The sequence below is a fragment of the Ascaphus truei genome, chromosome 9 (genome assembly GCF_040206685.1).
Source record: "Ascaphus truei isolate aAscTru1 chromosome 9, aAscTru1.hap1, whole genome shotgun sequence".
NCBI classification, from domain to species: domain Eukaryota; kingdom Metazoa; phylum Chordata; class Amphibia; order Anura; family Ascaphidae; genus Ascaphus; species Ascaphus truei.
The window spans coordinates 60189289-60210246 of NC_134491.1; the positions used below are offsets into that span (position 1 = coordinate 60189289).

Here is a 20958-nt window from a genome sequence, read left to right on the forward strand (position 1 = left end):
CCCAGACGGAACAAGGAGACCATGTGAGGACGTTGGAAGTGTTAGGGATTTTTATGAGCGCATAGAGTATAGATTACAAATGGGGAGAGGTTATAGGACCGGTGTATAGAGCAATTATAGAGAGCAGATATAGGAGCAGTTAGGGGAGGAGATATAGGGAGACGATATAGGAGCAGTTAGGGGAGGAGTTATAGGGAGCAGGTAGGGGAGGAGTTATAGGGAGACGATATAGGAGCAGTTAGGGGAGGAGTTATAGGGAGTGGATATAGGAACAGTTAGGGGAGGAGTTATAGGGAGTGGATATAGGAACAGTTAGGGGAGGAGTTATAGGGAGTGGATATAGGAGCAGTTAGGGGAGGGGTTATAGGGAGCCAATATAGGAGCAGTTAGGGGAGGAGTTATAGGGAGTTGAAATAGGAGCAGTTAGGGGAGGAGTTATAGGGAGCGGGTATAGGAGCAGCTAGGGGAGGAGTTATAGGGATAGGATATAGGAGCAGCTAGGGGAGGAGTTATAGGGATAGGATATAGATGCCGTTAGTGGAGGAGTTATAGCGAGTGGATATAGGAGGAGTTATAGGGAGTGGATATAGGTGCAATTAGTGGAGGCTCATCATTAGCTAATGCAATACATATTTTTTCTAATTAACACAGGCACAAAATAACGACAGAGAAGCCGCACCGCGCCATTGCAGGAGTGCAGAAGAGGGAGGACGGCCCCATTGAGTGGATTTACGAGCTGCCGGTTACCTGCCGCCTGTCCATGTAAGAGAATAACCGTCCAGCCGTCTGTGCGGCAGCACATGAGAACTTTCACCGTGCTGTCCCAACACTGCAGGGTCTGCCGTTAGTGCAGGGGGGCTCAGCTCCGGTCCTCAATACCCCCAACAGATCAGGTTTTAAGGATATCCCAGCTTCAGCACAGGTAGCTCAATCAGTGGCTCAGTGAAAGACTGAGCCACTTGTGCTGAAGCAGGGATAGCCTAAAAACCTGACCTGTCGGGGGGCCTTGAGGACCGGGGTTGAGCACCCCTGCTTTAGTGAATGGGCTTTCACTCAATGTCATGAACGTGTCACATTCTCTTGTCCATTGCCAGCAAGGGCGGATGTCCAGTACTGTAGGTGGGATGTACTGGTTGAGTTCTTGATACAAGCTTGTAGGTTTGTTGATAACTAGTGTATATCTTGTGATCTTCCTCCCTCTCTAGTCAATGGACAAAAGCTTTTTAAAAGGAGCTTTATCACAACACTGTACCCCTACTTTTTAAAGCACCGTGCCCCATGTCACCGTATTTCTGCCACCGTTTCTCTTTGCACCTTAGGGGCCTGAGGGTTCAGCTGGAATCCATCCTGCCCAACATTCTTGAAGCTGACCAGGAGAAGTGCTGGGGCTTCGAACAGTTCTTCGCCGAGACCAACAATGTCCTACAACGGATGGTCATCCACGTGTTCTCCCTGCCGCAGGCCAGCACGCACAGGATCTACGTACACACTTACAACACGTGAGCCACTCTGACACCTGACACCTGCAGTGCTAGACAGGCCGGCCAAACGTTACAGAATACAGGTCTTAGATCTGAGATTAGTCTACGAGTTTGTAGTAAGCTACCCTGAATCCTTGTCTGCAGCTTAGAGGCAATCCCAGCAGCACTTAAAAAATTGTGTATATATATATATATATTATATGCGGCATTTGATTACCTTTATTTGAAATGAATTACTTAAGCTGCCGATCTATTAGTTCTCCCGTAATCGGTCAGCAGAGATTCTGATTCTCAGGGTTCACTAAATGGCTGCCTTTAAATTTCAATGAATTCTTCAGTCAGTGTAACTCAGCAGCTACAATGTATTCTTATATTACTAAGGAAACATTATCTATTGTTACAGTTTGCAGCTCACACTGCTGGGAACATTGGCAACAAATGATCACAAACAGGAAAGTGTTGCAGAGATCTTGCGCTGCAGGTGAGGTGGGCTAAAGCCTGCTATAGAAATCACAGGATGCTTCAAAACTCATTAAAAAGGGCATTAAGAGTTGAATAAAAAGAAAAGTAGTCAGAATTATCTAATACTGCAGAACTGATTTATTTTAAAAACACACATGTAGGATATTGCTTGGATTGCTCCTTTAATAGCAGCTAAACACCGAAACCCTCCCCCAAAAAAACATGTTACCTCTTTAATGATGTTGTTTATCGCGCAGGGAGTTCCAGGTACCTCAAAGAGTTTTTCGGTGCTGACCCTCGCTATTTTCAGCAGCTGAGGTCCCGGGTTTCTGAGATACCGTTTCTGAGTTACCGCTGATGGTGATGGTACCGCATTGAAAATTCAACATAGCCACCTTACACTACCCATAGTAATCCACAACGATTGATAATGTTGCTTCCTATTGGATTGCGGATCACTTGAGATTTGGCTGTAATTATCTCGGGAACCGGGGTCTCCGGCACTGAAAATAGCACAGTCCATTACTAGAGGATCGCCTGGTTCCAATGATGTAAATAAAAATAAATGAAAAGGCCACATTTCCAGGTAGGATTGGGGCTTCCATGTAATTTCATGGAACTTTCATCTTTCCGACGATAACAGGAAGATGCAATGTTAGTAAATGATCTGGCAGCCGAGGTACTTCTGGGGATACATCACTGCTAAGAAAATTGAGACTGAAATTAACATTTTATTTTAAAATCCCAACCTTTGAAACACCCCTTTCCGCTGACAGCAGATGGTCCCTGTCACAGGCAGAACCATAAATGACAACAGGCGGTGACACCCGGACAGCAGAGAGATGCAGCACACGGGGGAAACCATCAAGTCCATTCCTTGAATATTTCCTTGATATTTTCCTGGTTGTCCCCATGGCAGTGGTCACCAATGGGTTACGTTCCACCCTCCAGCTGAGAGAGGACAGAAACCTACCTGTGGGATGACCTATAAATAGCCCCTCCTTTTCCCCCCAGGTAGTCTTTTTTTTTTTGTCCTACCTAGCTGAGGTAGAGGTAAGTGTTTTTCTGTAATGTAGAAGGGACTTACCTGAGTACTTAGTAGTTGATCCACGGGAGTTCTCTGCCTCTCTCTCCCGCTGAAGCCCGGACGTCTGCACTCCAAGGAGTTGCTGCTCCGTAGAGCCGTCAGAAGGCCATGCTGCAAATAGCCGTTCAGGCTCGCAGGTCCTGAAGCCGCTTGGGCAGCCACGCGCACTTCAACCCAGAAGACGCACGGCATAGCAGGGGATCTTGTGAGAGAGGTTGCGGTGACGTCAGCGGAGGATTTTAAAACCCTTAGCAGACGGACGCTGTCCTGCTACTCTGCAGAAAGATTACGGACACGCAGAGGACAGCATACACACTGGGAGCCTGCTCAAGTGCTGCAAAGTAATGCTGCAAGCCTATCTAACTATAGACACTGCTTAAAGAATCTGCAAGCCTATCAGATCCTAGCCAGGATACATAATGGATATAAGCTGTTCAAGTAGTTCGGGTATAAAAGTCCCAAGGTAAGCCCCAGGGAGAAAGTAGTAGTACTATTGTGATTTTTGTTTTCTAAAAGAGATGGCTGTAATTACTGATTCCCATTATGTCAGTACTCCAGGACCACAACAAAAGGATACAGTGGCTAGAGTCCCAACAGAACCGACTGTCAGGAAGAAGGCCAAGAGGCCACTTTGTGAGGATTGCCTTAAAGACACGGCAAAGGACCCAGTTCAGCCAATGTCGGATTTCATCTCATTGATGAAGGAAGCAGTAACGCAGGGCATTGAGGCAGCGTCTTCGAAATCGCGCAGAGGCTAAAAGTAGGAAAGATCATACACTAGCCTGGAAAGATAGGAGGACTTCTCTTCTGAGAATTCAGAACACTAACGATTCACCAGGCTGGAGCTGAAAATGGAATCAGAGAATGAACTTTCAACAGAGGAGTCATCCACCTTTTGATCTAGAATCCATACTCCTGCTTCTCAAAGCAGTAAGAGAGATCTTACAGATCGAAGACGAGCCTTGCCCTTCAGAACCTAGGGATCGCCTATTCAGGAGACTACATAGAAATCCAAGAACCTTCCTAGTTCACGATGTCGTGAAGGATATGATCAAGGTAGAATGGTCCTAGCCAGACAAGAAAGTATCCTTGACTAGGACATTTTCAAGGAAAAATAAATGAAAGCAAAATATTCTCCCCCAAAGCTGGATGTGGCAGTGTCAAGGTTTGCCAGAAGAACAACTCTTCCTGTACACGACGCAACCTCCTTTCAAGATGCTATGGACAGGTGGATGGAGAACACCTTGAAGAAATAATTAACTGCGGCAGGTACAGCCTGCAGACTTTCTATATCCATAACATCTGTGTCGAGCAATGAAGTTATGGATTGCTAATGTGGAAGAGACCCTGTAGATGGAAGTTAAAAGAGCCCAGATAGTTGGAGCAGTCTCTGAACTAAAAGTGGCAGCGGATTTTGTAGCGGAGGCTTCACGGGATTCAGTTAAGCTAGCAGCAAGGTTAATGGGGCTGTCTTTCACAACCAGACAAGAGCTTTGGTTACGACCTTGGCAGGCAGATTCATCCTCAAAGAACAATCTGTGTTCAATTTCTTTCGAGGGATATCATTTGTTTGGTAGGAAGCTAGATTCCATCATTGAGAGACAAATGTCTGTTCCTACAACAGGAAAGGAAAAGAAGATTTGATGTCTGACTTCAAGTATCAATGAGAGGCCTAACAGCCGAGATATGAGAACCTATAGGGCCGGCAGGGGCTACCCAAGAACAGCTTCCTAGCGTGGAGGCCAGAGCTCTCTTTTTTTTGTGGGCCAAGAGGTGGACCTCCCATATAGAGTGACTGGGAAGTTCGCATGAGATGAGGGGAGCTCGAGCATTCTATGTAGGTGGAAGACTCCTGCAATTTCGGGACCTTTGGGTGCAAACGATTATGGATTCCTGGGTACTCAACATGGTCTACAGAGGGTACTATCTGTAATTCAAGACAATACCAGGAAAACACAGGTTTATAAGATCCCGATGTCCAGGAAACAAGCTTTCCAGACAGTAAATAACCAGCAGTATCCAGTAGTTTATGGTATTCATGCGATCCAACCAGTTGCAACACAAAAAAGATACCTAGGTATCTACTCCCCAATGTTCCTCGTAAAAAAAGGTGAACGGAACATTCAGGTCAATCCTTGACCTAAGAGGCGTAAACACGCTGCTAAGATTAAGGAAATTAAAAATGGAGTCCCTCAAGACCATTATTTCCGCAGTGGACAAGGGTTGTATCAGAAGATCTAAAGGATGTCTACTTCCACATACCCATATGTCACAGACACAGAAAGTATCTGAGATCTGCAATAGGGGTAGTTCACTGGCAATTTAGAGCTCTTCCTTTCTGTCTCTACTTCACAGAGAACTTTCACAAAATTAAGGAAATAAGGAATACAGATATTCCATTAGCTGGCCGACATTTTAATAAAGCAGTATGGACTTCCATTAATACATTTATTAAGCACTATTCAGCAGATGCAGGCTTTGGCAGGAAGGTCCTGCAGTCAATTGTCACTACTTAAAGATCATATTTAAGTGTCATGGAGTGTGGTGTTTTATTCTAGGCCCCCCCCCCCCCCCCTCCCTACACACAAACTTTTTTATGTGCTTACCCCTTTGGCAAGTCTTATTGGTGACCCCTGCCATGGGGACAACCAGGAAAATAGACAATTGATACCCAGCCTACTGTAATTTTCTTTTCCTGGAGAGTCCATCCATGACAGTGCTCACCAGTACCATCCCAATGGGGAGAAAAGGAGGGGCTACTTATAGGTCCTCCCACAGGTAGGGCAGAAATCTATCAAAGCTGGAGGGTGGAACTTAACCCATTGGTGAGCACTGCCATAGATGGACTCTCCAGGAAAATAAATTTACGGTAAGTTGGGTGTCCATTTTCTATTTTTGTCCTTTTTGTATCTATTAAACGCACACCTGCGCTGATAACAAAAATTAAATTGGGTTTCTTAATTGTGAGTGTAGCTGCTTTGATCCCTTTTGTATGACATGTGACAACCGAGTGACTAAAGCATGTGTGGGGACCTGTGAAAAACACACAGACCCACTCATGGGTGTTATATAAATATGCAGACGTGTTCAGATAAATATCTCTATCTGCTGTTAGTGGTCCTTAGAATATACTGTGAAGCGCGTCCCCGCGCTAGGGAAGATTTTAGTCCTATTCATTTGAGTGGGGCTAATCTCTTCTCCGGCACTGGGAAGGCATCCTCTCGGCATATTAAACAGAAGCCGTGTGTCTCTGACGTAGTTTCTCTCTGCTCCCTCTTCTCCTCTTGATGGCAGCGCTGGAATATTCTTGGATTTGGTGTCTAAACAGACTGGTGTGGCTCCTCAGAGCCAGAGGTATTTCTATGAGGGCCACTACTACTCCTTGGACCCAAACCTGCAGGTCCGGGATGTCTCCAGAACCACAGAGCAAAACCCGCTCGTCATGATGAGCAGCGAGTGCTACGATCTCATGGGGGTCATCTACAGAGATCGTGAGTTGTGGTTTAGCTGGTTCCTCTCTAGCTCTGTCCTGTGTTCACATCTCCTGTCCAGTCTCGCACCCCTAGCAGGAGCGCTGTGCACGGTACATGCTGAGATGTGGGTCATTCTGTATGGCACAGGGAAGCATCTGCCCCTATAACTACAAAGCTGCTAAGCACCTCTTGAACCTTTCTCTGTCAGAGGGGCCTGGATGCATGTAATCATACTGTCTGGAGTTGGAAATGGCTGGAAGATTTGACACAGAAATGTTGTTATTATGCAAAAGGAAAGTCAATATGTATGTATGTGTGTGTGTGTATGTATATCCCAGTCACGTTGCAGGGTCTTTTATCCCAAATTCAAGCCAGGAAACTCTAGAGTTCGTTGAACAGGGTTTTATTTACAGGGGATAAACAAAACTACAGTAGGCCCACAGTAGGCCTTTACGAAAATAAAGCATAAAAATAACACCTACTCCTCTTTAGGAGACTGACTGCACAGCAGATCCCTCTCTAATTGGCTAGCCAGCTAAATGGTTACCAGCCCAAAACATACTCATGTTTACAGATATACTATATATGACAATATCAAAGTTCTTATGTGTTGTTGGGGACTCAGACCCAAGACAGTCCAGGAAATCCCTCTGGATCCAGCCCTGCTCCCACAGAAGTCTCATGTCCTTCCCTCTTCAGCAGGCTTGTTCTTCCTGGGTGTGCAACCCAGGCAGTCCCAGCAGGCCCTGTGTCCAGCATCTAGCAGGCCTGGGGAACTGCACCAACCAGTTTCCTTCCTGATTGGGGAAAAAAACTCTCCCCCTCTCTGCGGAAAACAATCTCACTGTGTCTGCCTCTTAAACTCCTATTCATTCAGGAGACCAGTCTGATTAGCTGCAGGTTCTGCTAGCTTTCCAGAGGAGATTAACTGTCTGTAGGCTGGAAAGCACACTGGCTGCACTACTCCAGCACATATCTATCACAAATATATATAAATATATATATATATCAATCACACACCATATACACAGATGTTTGCAGAAGTATTCACTCCCTACCAATAATGTCACAATTTGTTGAATTACAAATAATGTATGCACATTTTTTTTCAAACTAACTATTTTTAGTCATGCTCGACAGGTGGGATGGTGTTGACTGGGATGATGTGCAGTGTTGAGCTTACGCAAGACGTAATACGGGGAATTTAGACCATTCGAAAAAGCATGTAGATGATGCTGCAGACATGTGGAAAAAGGTTTTGTGGTAGACGAGACATAAATTTGACTTTTTGGTCTAAGTTTCAAGCATTACATCTGGCGCAAAACCAACACTGCACGTCACCCGGGCAACACCATCCCAACTGTCAAGCATGGTGGTGGCAACATCATGTTATTGGACTGCTTCTCTTCAGCAGGGACTGGGAAGCTTGTCAGGATAGAGGGGAGAATGGACGGTGCAAAGTACAGGTGAATACTTGAGGAAAACCTGATTGAGTTCAGCCAAGACTCTGTCCTGCTGAAATATGAATTTCCCCCCCAGTTTCAATGACCCAAAGCTACACTGGAGTGGTTGAACAATTAGAGAGTTAATGTTCTTGAGTGAAAGTCCTGTCTTGAATCCAATCAAACATTTATGGCAAGATTTGAAGATTGCAGTCCATCGACGATCCCCAAGAAACTTATCAGAACTGGATCAATCGTCCCATGAAGAATGGGCAAAAATGTCACAAGCTAGTAGAGACCTATCCAAAAAGACTCCCACCTTTACTCAACAGGATGCTAGGACGCTCTGTGTGTCTACGCTTGTGTGTGTGATCTATAAACCCGCCATCTCTCCATCCCAATCACTCTGATCTGTAATCTCCTCACTTCTTGTTGTATTCTCCAGCTGCTTTTGACTATCCCAGGTTCCTTCCAACGGTCGATGTCATGTCCGACTGCTCCACAGCAAAGGTGAGGGTAATGTGTCTGTCCCCTGCAAGGTGGGACAGCACAGGCAGTGGTCAAAGAGGCCTGACAAAAGTAGTGGTACTGTGCCTTTATATTAAAAATAACTTTCCTTAAAAACAAAAAACAGTGGAATTGTGAGTAAAAAGTAGCGGGAGAGAAAATTGAAAAGTATTGGTTCTCTGCTAGTGAATGTCACATTGCGATTAATATAGTTCTGGTCACTATCACCTGCAGGTGACGCGCAGTCTGAGGATTATTTTGTAACTGTTGCTTTTTCACTTTTAACTAATACTATTTGTATCAATGTGGAGATGGTTATGCCTCGTCCAGGGTCGGAGTGCGCTCGCTGGCGCTCGAGCGCTGTGACGTCAGGCGCTGGGCTATTCCTGGCCAGTTAGTTGCGCACATGGGGGGGCGTGCCTGTGATGTCACGTGAGCGGTTCGCCCTCATTGGCTGAACCACACACGTGACCAGGGCAAGCGCGACAAATACAACAATATTTGTCTCGCCAAACATCGCACCTCTGCACGCTCACGTGCGCGCGCAGAATGGACCCAACAATTTACTTTAATTGTTTTGCTCGAGCGCACGAGCGAGCGACTCTCAGCCTGGAAGAGGCCTTTGACAAGAAAAACAGATGTTATTCTAAAATAATGGAGAGAAACTGTAACATAAGGACGGTCGTGTGTGCGTTAAACAGTGTATATATATATATATATATATCCTGTGATCTTTCCTGCTCTCTGGTCAGTAACATAAACATGGCAGAGATCCTTCTATAACGGATTTGTGGTCCCGAGATGAAACACCATACCACTGCTTTTTACTGTAACACATGGGAATGAGGTGTGTGTATGCACCCTGACGCATTTCTTTGCTGTTTCAGAGCGTGCTCAGCGCGGTTTATCAGACGTTGCGAGTGTCACAGGCGCTGATCAAATGTCAGGAGTTTATTCTCCGGGGGACATATTGGCTCATGTGAGTATATTATTTAATGGGAGGCTAGTGTGTACAGTATGTATGTGTATGTGATATATATATAATATGTAATGAAATAGGTGAACAAAAGAAAAGTGCGCAACAACAATATATAAATAACGTGATGAATGTGATACAATTAAATAGGTGACCTTGTGTATAGTATGAATATTTATGGAGCGTCTGCAGCTGTGACACCAGGGATGGCTCTGGTCCCCCCTAAATGCACACAAAAAAACAAGAAACACAGCGCACAACGCTCATAGTGCATTAAATGATATCTTTAGTAACCAAAATAAGAAGGTAAGTATTGTGCGTACATAAAACAAAATTTAAACAAGCATTTCAGGGTTATTGTTACCCAAGCACCAACGGACGCCTGTGATGGTCTCGTGGCTCTCTCCTTCTCACTCCAACAACCTCGATGTAGGGCCTGGAAAATCTCCACTCCAAACGCTGGTGTTTTGGCCTCTCGCCTTAGGGAAAGGCTAGTGCAGCTTCAGCAGTCCAGAAAAAGACCTCCGCTTATATGCGTTGTGCCCGTCACTGCATAAATCTCGTGTATAACGGAGCCGCGGAGTACACGCGGTTTTGCGTCCTGGTCGAGAGCTTCTTCCGGGTCTGTGACGTCACAAGATCGCGAGACTTCGCCGCAAGTCTGCAGGACACCGGATCAGTTCTCTGGGAGTGCTGGGATGTAGAGGGTTCGCAAATGTCATCAATCCTACGCGTTTCGAAACCACAGAGGGTCTCTTCATCCCTGATGAAGAGACCCTCTGTGGTTTCGAAACGCGTAGGATTGATGACATTTGCGAACCCTCTACATCCCAGCACTCCCAGAGAACTGATCCGGTGTCCTGCAGACTTGCGACGAAGTCTCGCGATCTTGTGACGTCACAGACCCGGAAGAAGCTCTCGACCAGGACGCAAAACCGCGTGTACTCCGCTGCTCCGTTATACACGAGATTTATGCAGTGACGGGCACAACGCATATAAGCGGAGGTCTTTTTCTGGACTGCTGAAGCTGCACTAGCCTTTCCCTAAGGCGAGAGGCCAAAACACCAGCGTTTGGAGTGGAGATTTTCCAGGCCCTACATCGAGGTTGTTGGAGTGAGAAGGAGAGAGCCACGAGACCATCACAGGCGTCCGTTGGTGCTTGGGTAACAATAACCCTGAAATGCTTGTTTAAATTTTGTTTTATGTACGCACAATACTTACCTTCTTATTTTGGTTACTAAAGATATCATTTAATGCACTATGAGCGTTGTGCGCTGTGTTTCTTGTTTTTTTGTGTGCATATAATATGTAACCCTGTTTCCCCCCCCCCAGTCTCTACGGGAGTGTGAGGGGTGCATGGGGGCTGGTTACATGCGGTGTGGGGCGTACCTGTGAGGAACAGGAGGGCCTGAGCTTCCCGCGATGTTGTGGGGGAGCCAGGACCGGGCTTCTGGGGTAGTAGCCTCCATATTATCTTAGTGGTGCAGCGCCTCCATCTTCTATACTCCCAGGGTAATGGGATAGGACCGGTATAGAAGAACCCCTCGGGTCCCAGGGTTATACTCTCCAAATCACACACAGTCTTTACGGGTGCAGAACAGTCTCTTTATTTGACAATGCAACGATAGCCCAACGATAAAGCTTCCAGAAGCCACACATCAATCGCCAGTGCCAAGTACAACCTGCTCAACTCCCACGACCACCTCCTCTCCTTCCCTCCAAGTCACTTTGCTGACAGGATGGTCTGAGCTAGGGCGGCAATACCCCGTGGCCCACCCCCGAGGTTAGCCTCGAGGTGGGTCTTGAATTCTCTCCCCATCACCCCTGGCAGCGGGGTGAGGGCATTGGTCCACCAGTCTATGATTCTCTCTATGAGCTCTACTTATAGATGCTCTATGAGCTCTACTTATAGACGCTGATCGGTTTGATTCCTCTCGCTCTCAACCGGCACGCTGCGCCGGGGAGCCAGTAGCCTCCTGATACTCCTCGGACCGTTCTTTTAGGCTTACGGCCTAATACTCAGCCGCTCTAGACTCTTGGTCTCACTGCTCGCTCGAACTCTTCTTACGCTACTATCTCTATTGAAGAACCATCAATCAGAGAGGAATATGGCACACAGCAAGGACGAAGAACAACCACTACTCGCAGGAGTTGGCTGCTAAATATAGAGCTAGCCCCGCCCCTCGTGATGTCAGCAGAACCTCCCCTCTTGCTCACGCCTGCAGCAGAGTCCAGGTCAGCATCTACCATTCAGGTTAGAGCTATGAAGGGGGAAAACCCATAATGATTACTGGCGCCTGATCTTAACAGGATTTACCACAGTAGAAGGAAGATAGGTATAGCCTGTGCTGTTTACAGGGGGCTACAAATATATATATATATATATATATATATATATATATATATATATATATAGAATCCAATGCACAGCGGCACACCATATGCAAGTAAATAAGTTTTGGTGCTTATCCCATAAAGCAATAACAGACCATACTTGAGAAAGGTCCCACTGGGGGACCGAAACGTCGTTTTTTGTGTCTTCTATCAAATATAAAACATTTTTGATTTACTTACCTGCGTGCTGTCCCATAAATACATATGACGGATGCCTGGTGCACGCAATAAAAAATAAAATAAAAATGCTTAACTTGGAATGGGGTATATATGTATGTGTGTATATATATATATATATATACACAAAAACAAATAGTAGAGCTAGTACGTTAATTATAAATGATGTAATGTGCAAAAAGTGTGCTAAGAGTGAATTATATAGAAGGTAATTATAATAATGTAATACGTGAATAATGTGGGATAGATAGGTAATTAAGGCACAGGGACAGTCTGTACGGAGGATGCAAAGCTTCTATATGGTCAAGCCTGACCACAGTGATAATAACAAAAAACAGAAAAAAAGAAGCGCCAGTTCCGTAAATATAAAGTAATGCGTAGAGTTTATTAAAAAAAACAGAGTGGTCAAAAGGACCAATGTTCAACTGGTGTGATTAAAAAGCAATCAATATCAGATAGTAGCAATAGGCAAGTGACATATAAGGGGATGGCAAGGCGAGGGAGCAGGAGATTGTAAGGGAGGAAAACAACCAGTTGGAATATCAGTTGATTCAATAGCAATCCATATAGCCGATAAGAACCCAGTATAAAACAATAGTCACCAACTAGAGAATGTCCCTTCTCAGATGTAAAGTCGGTGTACTGTTGGCAGACCTGGTAGAGCACGGAGCTAAATACCTCGACGTGCGGTCTGATTGGCTGGTGTATCCTGATGTTAGTGAGAATACTTTCCTCCTACGGCTTAAACGGACCTCCCGTGTGTCAAACCTCAGTTGGAGGTGAAAAACTTCCTGTGTGTCAGACCTCGCTTTGGCAGCGGATGCGTGGTTCAAACGGGTGCCTCCATCCCCAGAGCGTAATCGCGTCACTGCGTCACGACGCCCACTCTGGTTTTTTTAATAAACTCTACGCATTACTTTATATTTACGGAACTGGTGCTTTTTTTTCTTTTTTTTTTCTTCTATATATATATATAATCAAAAGAAAGAGCTAGGCACACCAAAAAGTAGCCGAAAATGTTTTTATTTTATTGACCCTAATATATATGTGTATATATAATATAGCGAAAGATATATGTCCCTTTTTAGCTTCCTTTCCACTTTAAATGTGGACGTTTCCCAAGGATTCTAACTGCTGCATTACACCTGGAATAAGTGCAGTCAGAAAACCCACCCCAGAGACAGCTTCCATGACAGCGGAGAAGGGAATCTGAGCTCCAGCCCCCTCAAACCCCAAATAGCAACCTGTACCCTTGTACCTCTGTTCAGCTGCCCATATTTAACCCTTTCAATGCAGAAGAGGCCAGCATGCTGCTGCACAGTGCCTCTCTGGCCCGCTAGCAGCGAAGTGGTCTTTAAACGAGACCAGTAGACTTCAAAACCTAAATGAGGTTTTCGTGGGGCAGTGAAAAAGTATGGTGGTAATATATGTGATATACTCAGTATGGCAGGACCCTGCTCTTCTTGTGTGTCCGCAGTGAGAACATGAACGCAGAATGCCGGCGGATCTTCGAGAATAAGTCTTCCGTCTTGTCCATCCTAACCTGTCTGAAGAACACGGAGGGCAGGATCACGCAACTGTAAGGGTGCAACACTTCCGCGGGTAACCCCTTCTGTGCTAGAGCTGTTTGTCTGGCATCTAAGCGGTTGAAACATCTCTACCATTTAACTATATATATTTTTTTAATATATATATTTTGTTTGAAGGGAAATTCTATTTTTTCTTTTTATCGGTTTAATGACTAATTATAATAATTTCTGCAGCGATGTACATAGACATTTTCGGGCGCATGCTCCTGCTCCATAGAGCTAACTATCTAATTCTTGGCACAGGGTGGCATTGGGAAGGTATAAAACGAAAACAAACCCGTTTTATTTCATGCTCTGTGCGTCTCGCAGGTGCAGCTCCGTATACGGGGGGAGTCCTGAGGTCGGCGAACTGCAGGAGCAGGGGGAGTGTCGCAGGAAGCTGCAGTCTGTGAGTTGGGTGGGGAGCGCTGGGATGTGACCCCCCTCTACTCCCTGTGCCCCTGAACATACAGTTTGCACTGGTGTGGGATGTAATCCATATACATCCCCACCACCCGTTTTGCCTCCCCTACAGCACCTTGTTACATTGATGCTAAGAGATCCAGTGTATTGGCTCACTTTGGCCTTGATACTGACACTCACTCCTACAAACAAAGTATGATAGTTGGTGCATGTCCCATGAAGATAATGCAGTTATACAATACCGTATGGAATCCGGAATCAAGAGACGGCACCCAAGGGGGTAGTTGAGAAAAAAGTGTATTTAGTGAAAGTGGTACATCATAAATCAACATTTCGGTCCTCGTGGAGGGACCTTCCTCAGGGTGATGTGATGTGTGTGTGTGTGTGTGTGTGTGTGTGTGTGTGTGTGTGTAAAGAAGAAAACAAAACAGGCGCACACCTAGTGTAGCATCGAATCAAACAAAATGAAGGTCACCATAAGCCAGTATATAATGGAATTTCCATAGCAGGCGGTGCTCACGGGTCAATAATAGTAATGTGGCAAGAAAAAAGAAACCCGCTAAAGATTACTCAGGTATACCGTATAGAAAATAACAATTTATTGATTGACACAAAGAGAAATAGATAACAGTACAAAAATATTAAAAAATTGGCTAGGACACGAATACTACCCAAAAGAAACACTGTTGCATGAAATAGGGATAAACTATCAATATAAACCCTAATGCCTTATATAGACAAAAAATAGTAAGAATCACTAAGATATGCAAAAAAACTCTTAGACAGGCTATTTCAAATTCCCAATAAATGAAACATGCATCTGATGTAATAGGTCCCCAAGGACACAGAGTGATAACCAGTATAGACAATACTTCCTCATCAAGCATAAATTCCGCCTCTTAAAAGCAGATGTATAATCCAAACCCACAGCAATTGAATCTCTTTGGGGAATTGGTTGCTGTGCTCTGAGGGTCACTCTGTACAAAGAATTATATAACACACATGTAACATGAAAAAATACGTGCTCTCAAAAAGAGTGCAGAGTGAATAACCTGTGTATTGCACACATGAATATCAAAAGCGTTCAAAGTCCAGGGAGATAATCACAGCAGTGTTATGTAGCATAGCTACGTGACTGCATTATCCAGGGGTCCTGCCTAGCACCCCCACTCCTACGCGTTTCGTCAGAGGACTTAAACTTGGAGTGGTGAGGAAGCTAGGACAAGACACTGTTTAAAAAAGGTTGATTTTCGCGCCAAATGAAGGAATAAGCAGCTGTGAGTGATCTTTACTCTGAGTAGTAGTGCGCACTTCCGCGTGTCAAGGTGAGACGCATAGTGTCTACACCCAGTTCCTGTGTGACGTCCCCATGCGTAATGCGCATGCGCAGTGTAACCGCGGGTCAAAAGTTAATGCTGCACAAGGTGGTAGCGTATACTTGCTCTGTGCAGGCTTAACGCGTATTGCGCATGCGCAACGTTGGCAAAAAGGACATGCGCAAAGCAGCCAAGATAGGTGGAAAGTTTTAGTGAATACCATGGCAACCTTCATGACGCCATGTCACAAAGTGCGCATGCGCCAAACAGCGCGATGCAGAACTTCCCAATCCAGTAAGCTAAATAGCTAGTATCCCTTGAGGCATTACCGTGCATTATTAGAGGCAACAGTAAAGAGTCTTTAAATGTATATATATTAGACTTTCATGTCTGCATTAAACATCATACATTAGACTTGCACATGCGCAAAGGGGCAATCACATAGAGGCAGCTTGATACTGACTCAGAGAATGTATACAAAGCCCCACTTCTGTGAGCAATACTGACCACAGAAAATGCAATATCAAGAAGGAGAGAATGGCCGAGCCCCAAAATCATCACACTTAGAGCCTCATGCAGAGAGCAGCGCTATTTAGAATTGGAGAGGGGGAAAAATTTTAGCTTTTTTGAAGAGTTTTTTTTCTCCATATGCAGAAAGGGCAGAAAACTGCATTTACAAGCCTTTCTGCATATGGAGAGTTTCAACCAGCGCTATAAGCGCTATAAGCGCTGTTGAAACTAGTGGGGAAAAAATCGCGTTTTTTTTTTTTCCCCTCCACCGGCCGCGGAGCTCCAGCTGCTTGGTGGAGAGGAAAAATGTTGAAAATCGCGCCATTTTTTTGGCGCGAACAGCCACTAGATGGCGATCGCGGCTCTCTGCATACGGCAGGAAAAAAAACTGGAGAGATTAGAAACTCTCCAGCTGCGCGGCGAATTTCAAGCAAAAAAAAAAAAATGGCGCTTTTTTTTAAACTTGCCTTTTCCGGCGGTTTAAAGCTCCATTTTCGCCGGCAAATGGCGAGATTCCTTTTTGCGCTGCTCTCTGCATGAGGCCCTTAGAGAGATATTTGCTCACAGAAGTGGGGCTTTGTATACATTCTCTGAGTCAGTATCAAGCTGCCTCTATGTGATTGCCCCTTTGCGCATGTGCGAGTCTAATGTATGATGTTTAATGCAGACATGAAAGTCTAATATATATACATTTAAAGACTCTTTACTGTTGCCTCTAATAATGCGCGGTAATGCCTCTCAAGGGATACTAGCTATTTAGCTTAGTGGATTGGGAAGTTCTGCATCGCGCTGTTTGGCGCATGCACACTTTGACATGGCGTCATGAAGGTTGCCATGGTATTCACGCAAACTTTCCACCTATCTTGGCTGCTTTGCGCATGTCCTTTTTGCCAACGTTGCGCATGCGCAATACGCGTTAAGCCTGCACAGAGCAAGTATACGCTACCACGTTGTGCAGCATTAACTTTTGACCCGCGGTTACACTGCGCATGCGCGTTACGCATGGGGACGTAACACAGGAACTGGGTGTAGACACTATGCATCTCACCTTGACACGCGGAAGTGCACACTACTACTCAGAGTAAAGATCACACACAGCTGCTTATTCCTTCATTTGGCGCGAAAATCAACCATTTTTAAACAGTGTCTTGTCCTAGCTTCCTCACCACTCCAAGTTTAAGTCCTCTGACGAAACGCGTAGGAGTGGGGGTGCTAGGCAGGACCCCTGGATAATGCAGTCACGTAACTATGCTACATAACACTGCTGTGATTATCTTCCTGGACTTTGAACGCTTTTGATATTCATGTGTGCAATACACAGGTTATTCACTCTGCACTCTTTTTGAGAGCACGTATTTTTTCATGTTACATGTGTGTTATATAATTCTTTGTACAGAGTGACCCTCAGAGCACAGCAACCAATTCCCCAAAGAGATTCAATTGCTGTGGGTTTGGATTATACATCTGCTTTTAAGAGGCGGAATTTATGCTTGATGAGGAAGTATTGTCTATACTGGTTATCACTCTGTGTCCTTGGGGACCTATTACATCAGATGCATGTTTCATTTATTGGAAATTTGAAATAGCCTGTCTAAGAGTTTTTTTGCATATCTTAGTGATTCTTACTATTTTTTGTCTATATAAGGCATTAGGGTTTATATTGATAGTTTATCCCTATTTCATGCAACAGTGTTTCTTTTGGGTAGTATTCGTGTCCCAGCCTATTTTTTAATATTTTTGTACTGTTATCTATTTCTCTTTGTGTCAATCAATAAATTGTTATTTTCTATACGGTATACCTGAGTAATCTTTAGCGGGTATCTTTTTTCTTGCCACACACCTAGTGTATTATTGATATAAAATATATTAAAAGACCAAGAATTAAACAGAATTCCCACTCACAAAAGTGCTGTAAATTCAAGCATGTATGAGATTGGCTCTCATTTGCCAACAACGCTGTCCACTCGATATCCACGAGGTCCCAGCGTTCTCCTGTGTAACTCCACCATATGACCCGGAACCGGAAACGAAGCCTTTTCCCTCCGGTGCCCGTCAAAAGAGTTCCTCCGGGTGGGGGTAGATCAGGAATTCCTACAAACCGATGTATGCTGCAGCCGATCCAACACAGCTCACGGGGAACGCGGGAGATGCAGGAACTCAAGTCCAACAGCAATAAAGTCAAATTGTGAATGACAGCCGTATGATTAAGCCACGCCCTACGCGTTTCGTCATCTACGATGACTTCATCAGGGGTTGCCCGCTAGGTGTCTCTTTTCAGTATATATAGGAAATTATTTCCACTAATTGGATAAATGAGCACATATATAAAACAATCAATTGCATATAACACAAATAATTTACATAAAACACAGATAATTTGTTTTTCTGATGACCCAGCTAGATCTGGACAAAGATTAATACTAACAATACGACGAATGAAATTACTTTAATTAAACCAGTTTTTTTTAAAAAAATGTAAATTTAATAATAGATGAATTTAAAAAGAAATTAATTGAAGAGTAAATTATAAATAGTGAGTAGTATATATAAACGATATATATATATACCAACTACAAATATGTTATATATATATATAAAAAAAAAAAAAAATTTATATCAATAATACACTAGGTGTGCGCCTGTTTTGTTTTCTTCTGTTCGCAGATCTTTTGTTAGGGACTGGTGATCCCTTGAAAACGGGCTGCAGACACTTTGGTGTATTTACTATTAGAACAGGACTTTGTCTCTCCAAATGGTTCTACTTTTATAAATATTTTTTATTGTTATATTTTTATTGTTGATATGCTATTTTTTATTCATTTCGTTTTGCATTTTTTGGGCGTATAATCATTTTATATATGCCATCAGCTTATGATTCTACCACCTCACTAGGTTTATTTGAATAGCCTATAGCAGATTAGGTCCTCACTACATTAACAGTTATATTATCAGGTTAAAGTATAGGCACTACTTCATATGTTCCTTTCTTTTTGTGTGTGTGTGTTCTATTCTTTTAATGTTAATTTTAGATCACCAATAACCTGTCCAGTTGCTCCCGCGCCTCGGAGAAGGAGAGCATACTGGGATTAATGCATCTAGAAGTAACAAAGTTCCAGGATCAGCTTCAGGCAGACACAAGGTGCGGGTCTGTATCTTAACCCTTTCACTGCCAGAGGAGAAGCCCTGCCCCCTTCAGTAATGACTGTGTAAAGGAAAAACAGTCAAAATAAAGGTGTTTTTTTCCCCCTCTTAGCTTTTGGTGTCTGTAAGGGGAGAGTTATGCACGGTGAGGTTCCAGAGTGTGCAACGTGTCAACCAACTTATTGGTTCGATGAACGTTATACTAAATACTCCAGTGCTTCTCTGCCTTTTTGGAGCAGGAGCACCCCTGCATGATTTTTTAATATCGGGGCGCCCCTGCTCTTCTCGCCTCCATAACCACTCCTCGCTTACACGCATACGCATACCCTCCTTTTCACAAGCACACACCCAACATACTCACACATCCTCTTCTTACACGTTCTCTCCACGTTCACCCTCACACCGCACACTCGCTTTCTTTCCTAATCATCAAGACCACATTCACCCCACCCCCTTCTCTTACTTACACCGCGTACCTTCCCCCCCCCCCCCCCCCAACCCACAAGCATCACTAACCTCCCTCACCCTCCCCACACGAAGCAATCATACACTCCCCACACACAAAGCCCTGACACTCTCCTCCCTACAAAGATCTCACTCCTTCCCTCTTGCCTGCCACCTTCCCACACCCCCCAAACGTGTCGGCTGCTCCGCGGGGTGCGTCCTGCGCTGTCTGGAGAAGAAGGGGCTCCTCTCTCACTTCCCTGTGCCCGGCTGGCCGAGGAGAGGCGGATCGCAGCCTCTATGTCTGCAGGCCGCGTGGGAGGTGTTCGCTTAGCAGCCAGCTGAGGTTCTTTTTCCCCCTGGGCCCGCGGCACCCTTTGAAGAGCGTCTCGGCACACTAGGGCACCCCGGGCACACGGGTTCCGAAACACGGACCTTCTCCTTGTCCCTCTTGTGTTACTTTACAACGAGGGATTTTATGTTGTGCGAAAAACACTTGACAAGGGTGCTGTTTTTGCGAAGGAGCCCCTTGGGGCCACGGGGTCCCTGCCACCTCCGTGCCCCCCGCCCCAGTTCCCACGCCACCACTTCCTGCTTCCATTGATGTAAACGGAAGGGGTCCCTCCATTTTTGGTTTGTGGTCTCCAGCGCTGGTTGCGAACTCCCCCTAGAAAACAACCCATCCCCGATGACATACCGTGAACGTCCTAACGGCTCCCGTGGTTGCCACCTTCATCACATACGCTGTATGTGTAGAAAGCACTGAAGGGGTTAACTGAGGCTGAGTCCATGGTGACTTCAGCCGTGCGGAGGCGCGCTGAGACTGAGGGAAAGCGGGTGCTTTCCCTGGCCTTAGTTCGCGCGCCGTCCGGGGGCGTGTCGGGCGGCGGACCAGTGACGTCACGGAGCTGGTTCATTGGGCGACCCGCTGACGTGACCGGCCCTGCGCTCCCGTGAGCACCGAAACGGAAAAAAATTTAGGAGCTACGCCTCCGCACGCCTGCGTGCGCGCGAGCCCCTGCTAAGGCCGCTCTCATTGCGGCTGCAGGGGCTCACTGACAAGCGTCAGCGCGCCTCAGCACGGGTCGGTGCCTAAGCGCTGACCATGGACTCAGCCTAAGACACCTGTGTTGCTTTTATCTGTAGTATCCAGAGGATGGAACATTGTCTACAAAAAATGCAACTGATCTACAAGCAATTCAAGAAGAGAAGGCTGCAGCCCAGTGAGTACTGAATGTCCTTCCGACGACCCTGAAAGTCTTACTGTTCTCAAATGATATTATTCTGTCATGTAAAAAATATAATATATATCGTCGCTGTTGAGGTAAAAGTCATTAACTTCTTTGAGTATTGAGAAAAAGGCCATTTTAAATGTTCTTTTTTTATATTTCAGAATCCTACTTAATGAGTTTTATGTTTTGCTAATTGTGAACTATGACTAAATAGGCAATTAATGAGTTTTTTCAATAGAAATATCAAGAAATTCCAAGCCGGGAAGTGCATTTCGTGAGTTTCTGCCCCCAAAAAAGCATTCAATGAATTTTACCTCTACAACGA

At 45.0% G+C, this 20958-nt stretch overlaps 1 protein-coding gene across 7 annotated transcripts in view; it reads left to right on the forward strand.

Moving 5' to 3' along the window:
• IKBKE (inhibitor of nuclear factor kappa B kinase subunit epsilon) overlaps window positions 1-20958 on the forward strand; it is a 38075-nt gene that overhangs the window by 11988 nt on the left and 5129 nt on the right. For 5 of the 7 annotated variants that reach the window (XM_075615163.1, XM_075615168.1, XM_075615164.1 and 2 more), the window contains 11 exons: window positions 1-23; window positions 652-762; window positions 1320-1499; window positions 1885-1962; window positions 6325-6521; window positions 8391-8455; window positions 9340-9431; window positions 13477-13578; window positions 13898-13976; window positions 18846-18955; window positions 20548-20624. The exon at window positions 1-23 is cut by the window's left edge and continues 138 nt beyond it. In XM_075615163.1, coding sequence (XP_075471278.1) covers window positions 1-23; window positions 652-762; window positions 1320-1499; window positions 1885-1962; window positions 6325-6521; window positions 8391-8455; window positions 9340-9431; window positions 13477-13578; window positions 13898-13976; window positions 18846-18955; window positions 20548-20624 — 1114 coding nt within the window. The remainder of the gene's footprint in view (window positions 24-651; window positions 763-1319; window positions 1500-1884; window positions 1963-6324; window positions 6522-8390; window positions 8456-9339; window positions 9432-13476; window positions 13579-13897; window positions 13977-18845; window positions 18956-20547; window positions 20625-20958) is intronic. The other 2 variants (XM_075615166.1, XM_075615169.1) reach the window with 2 other exon arrangements.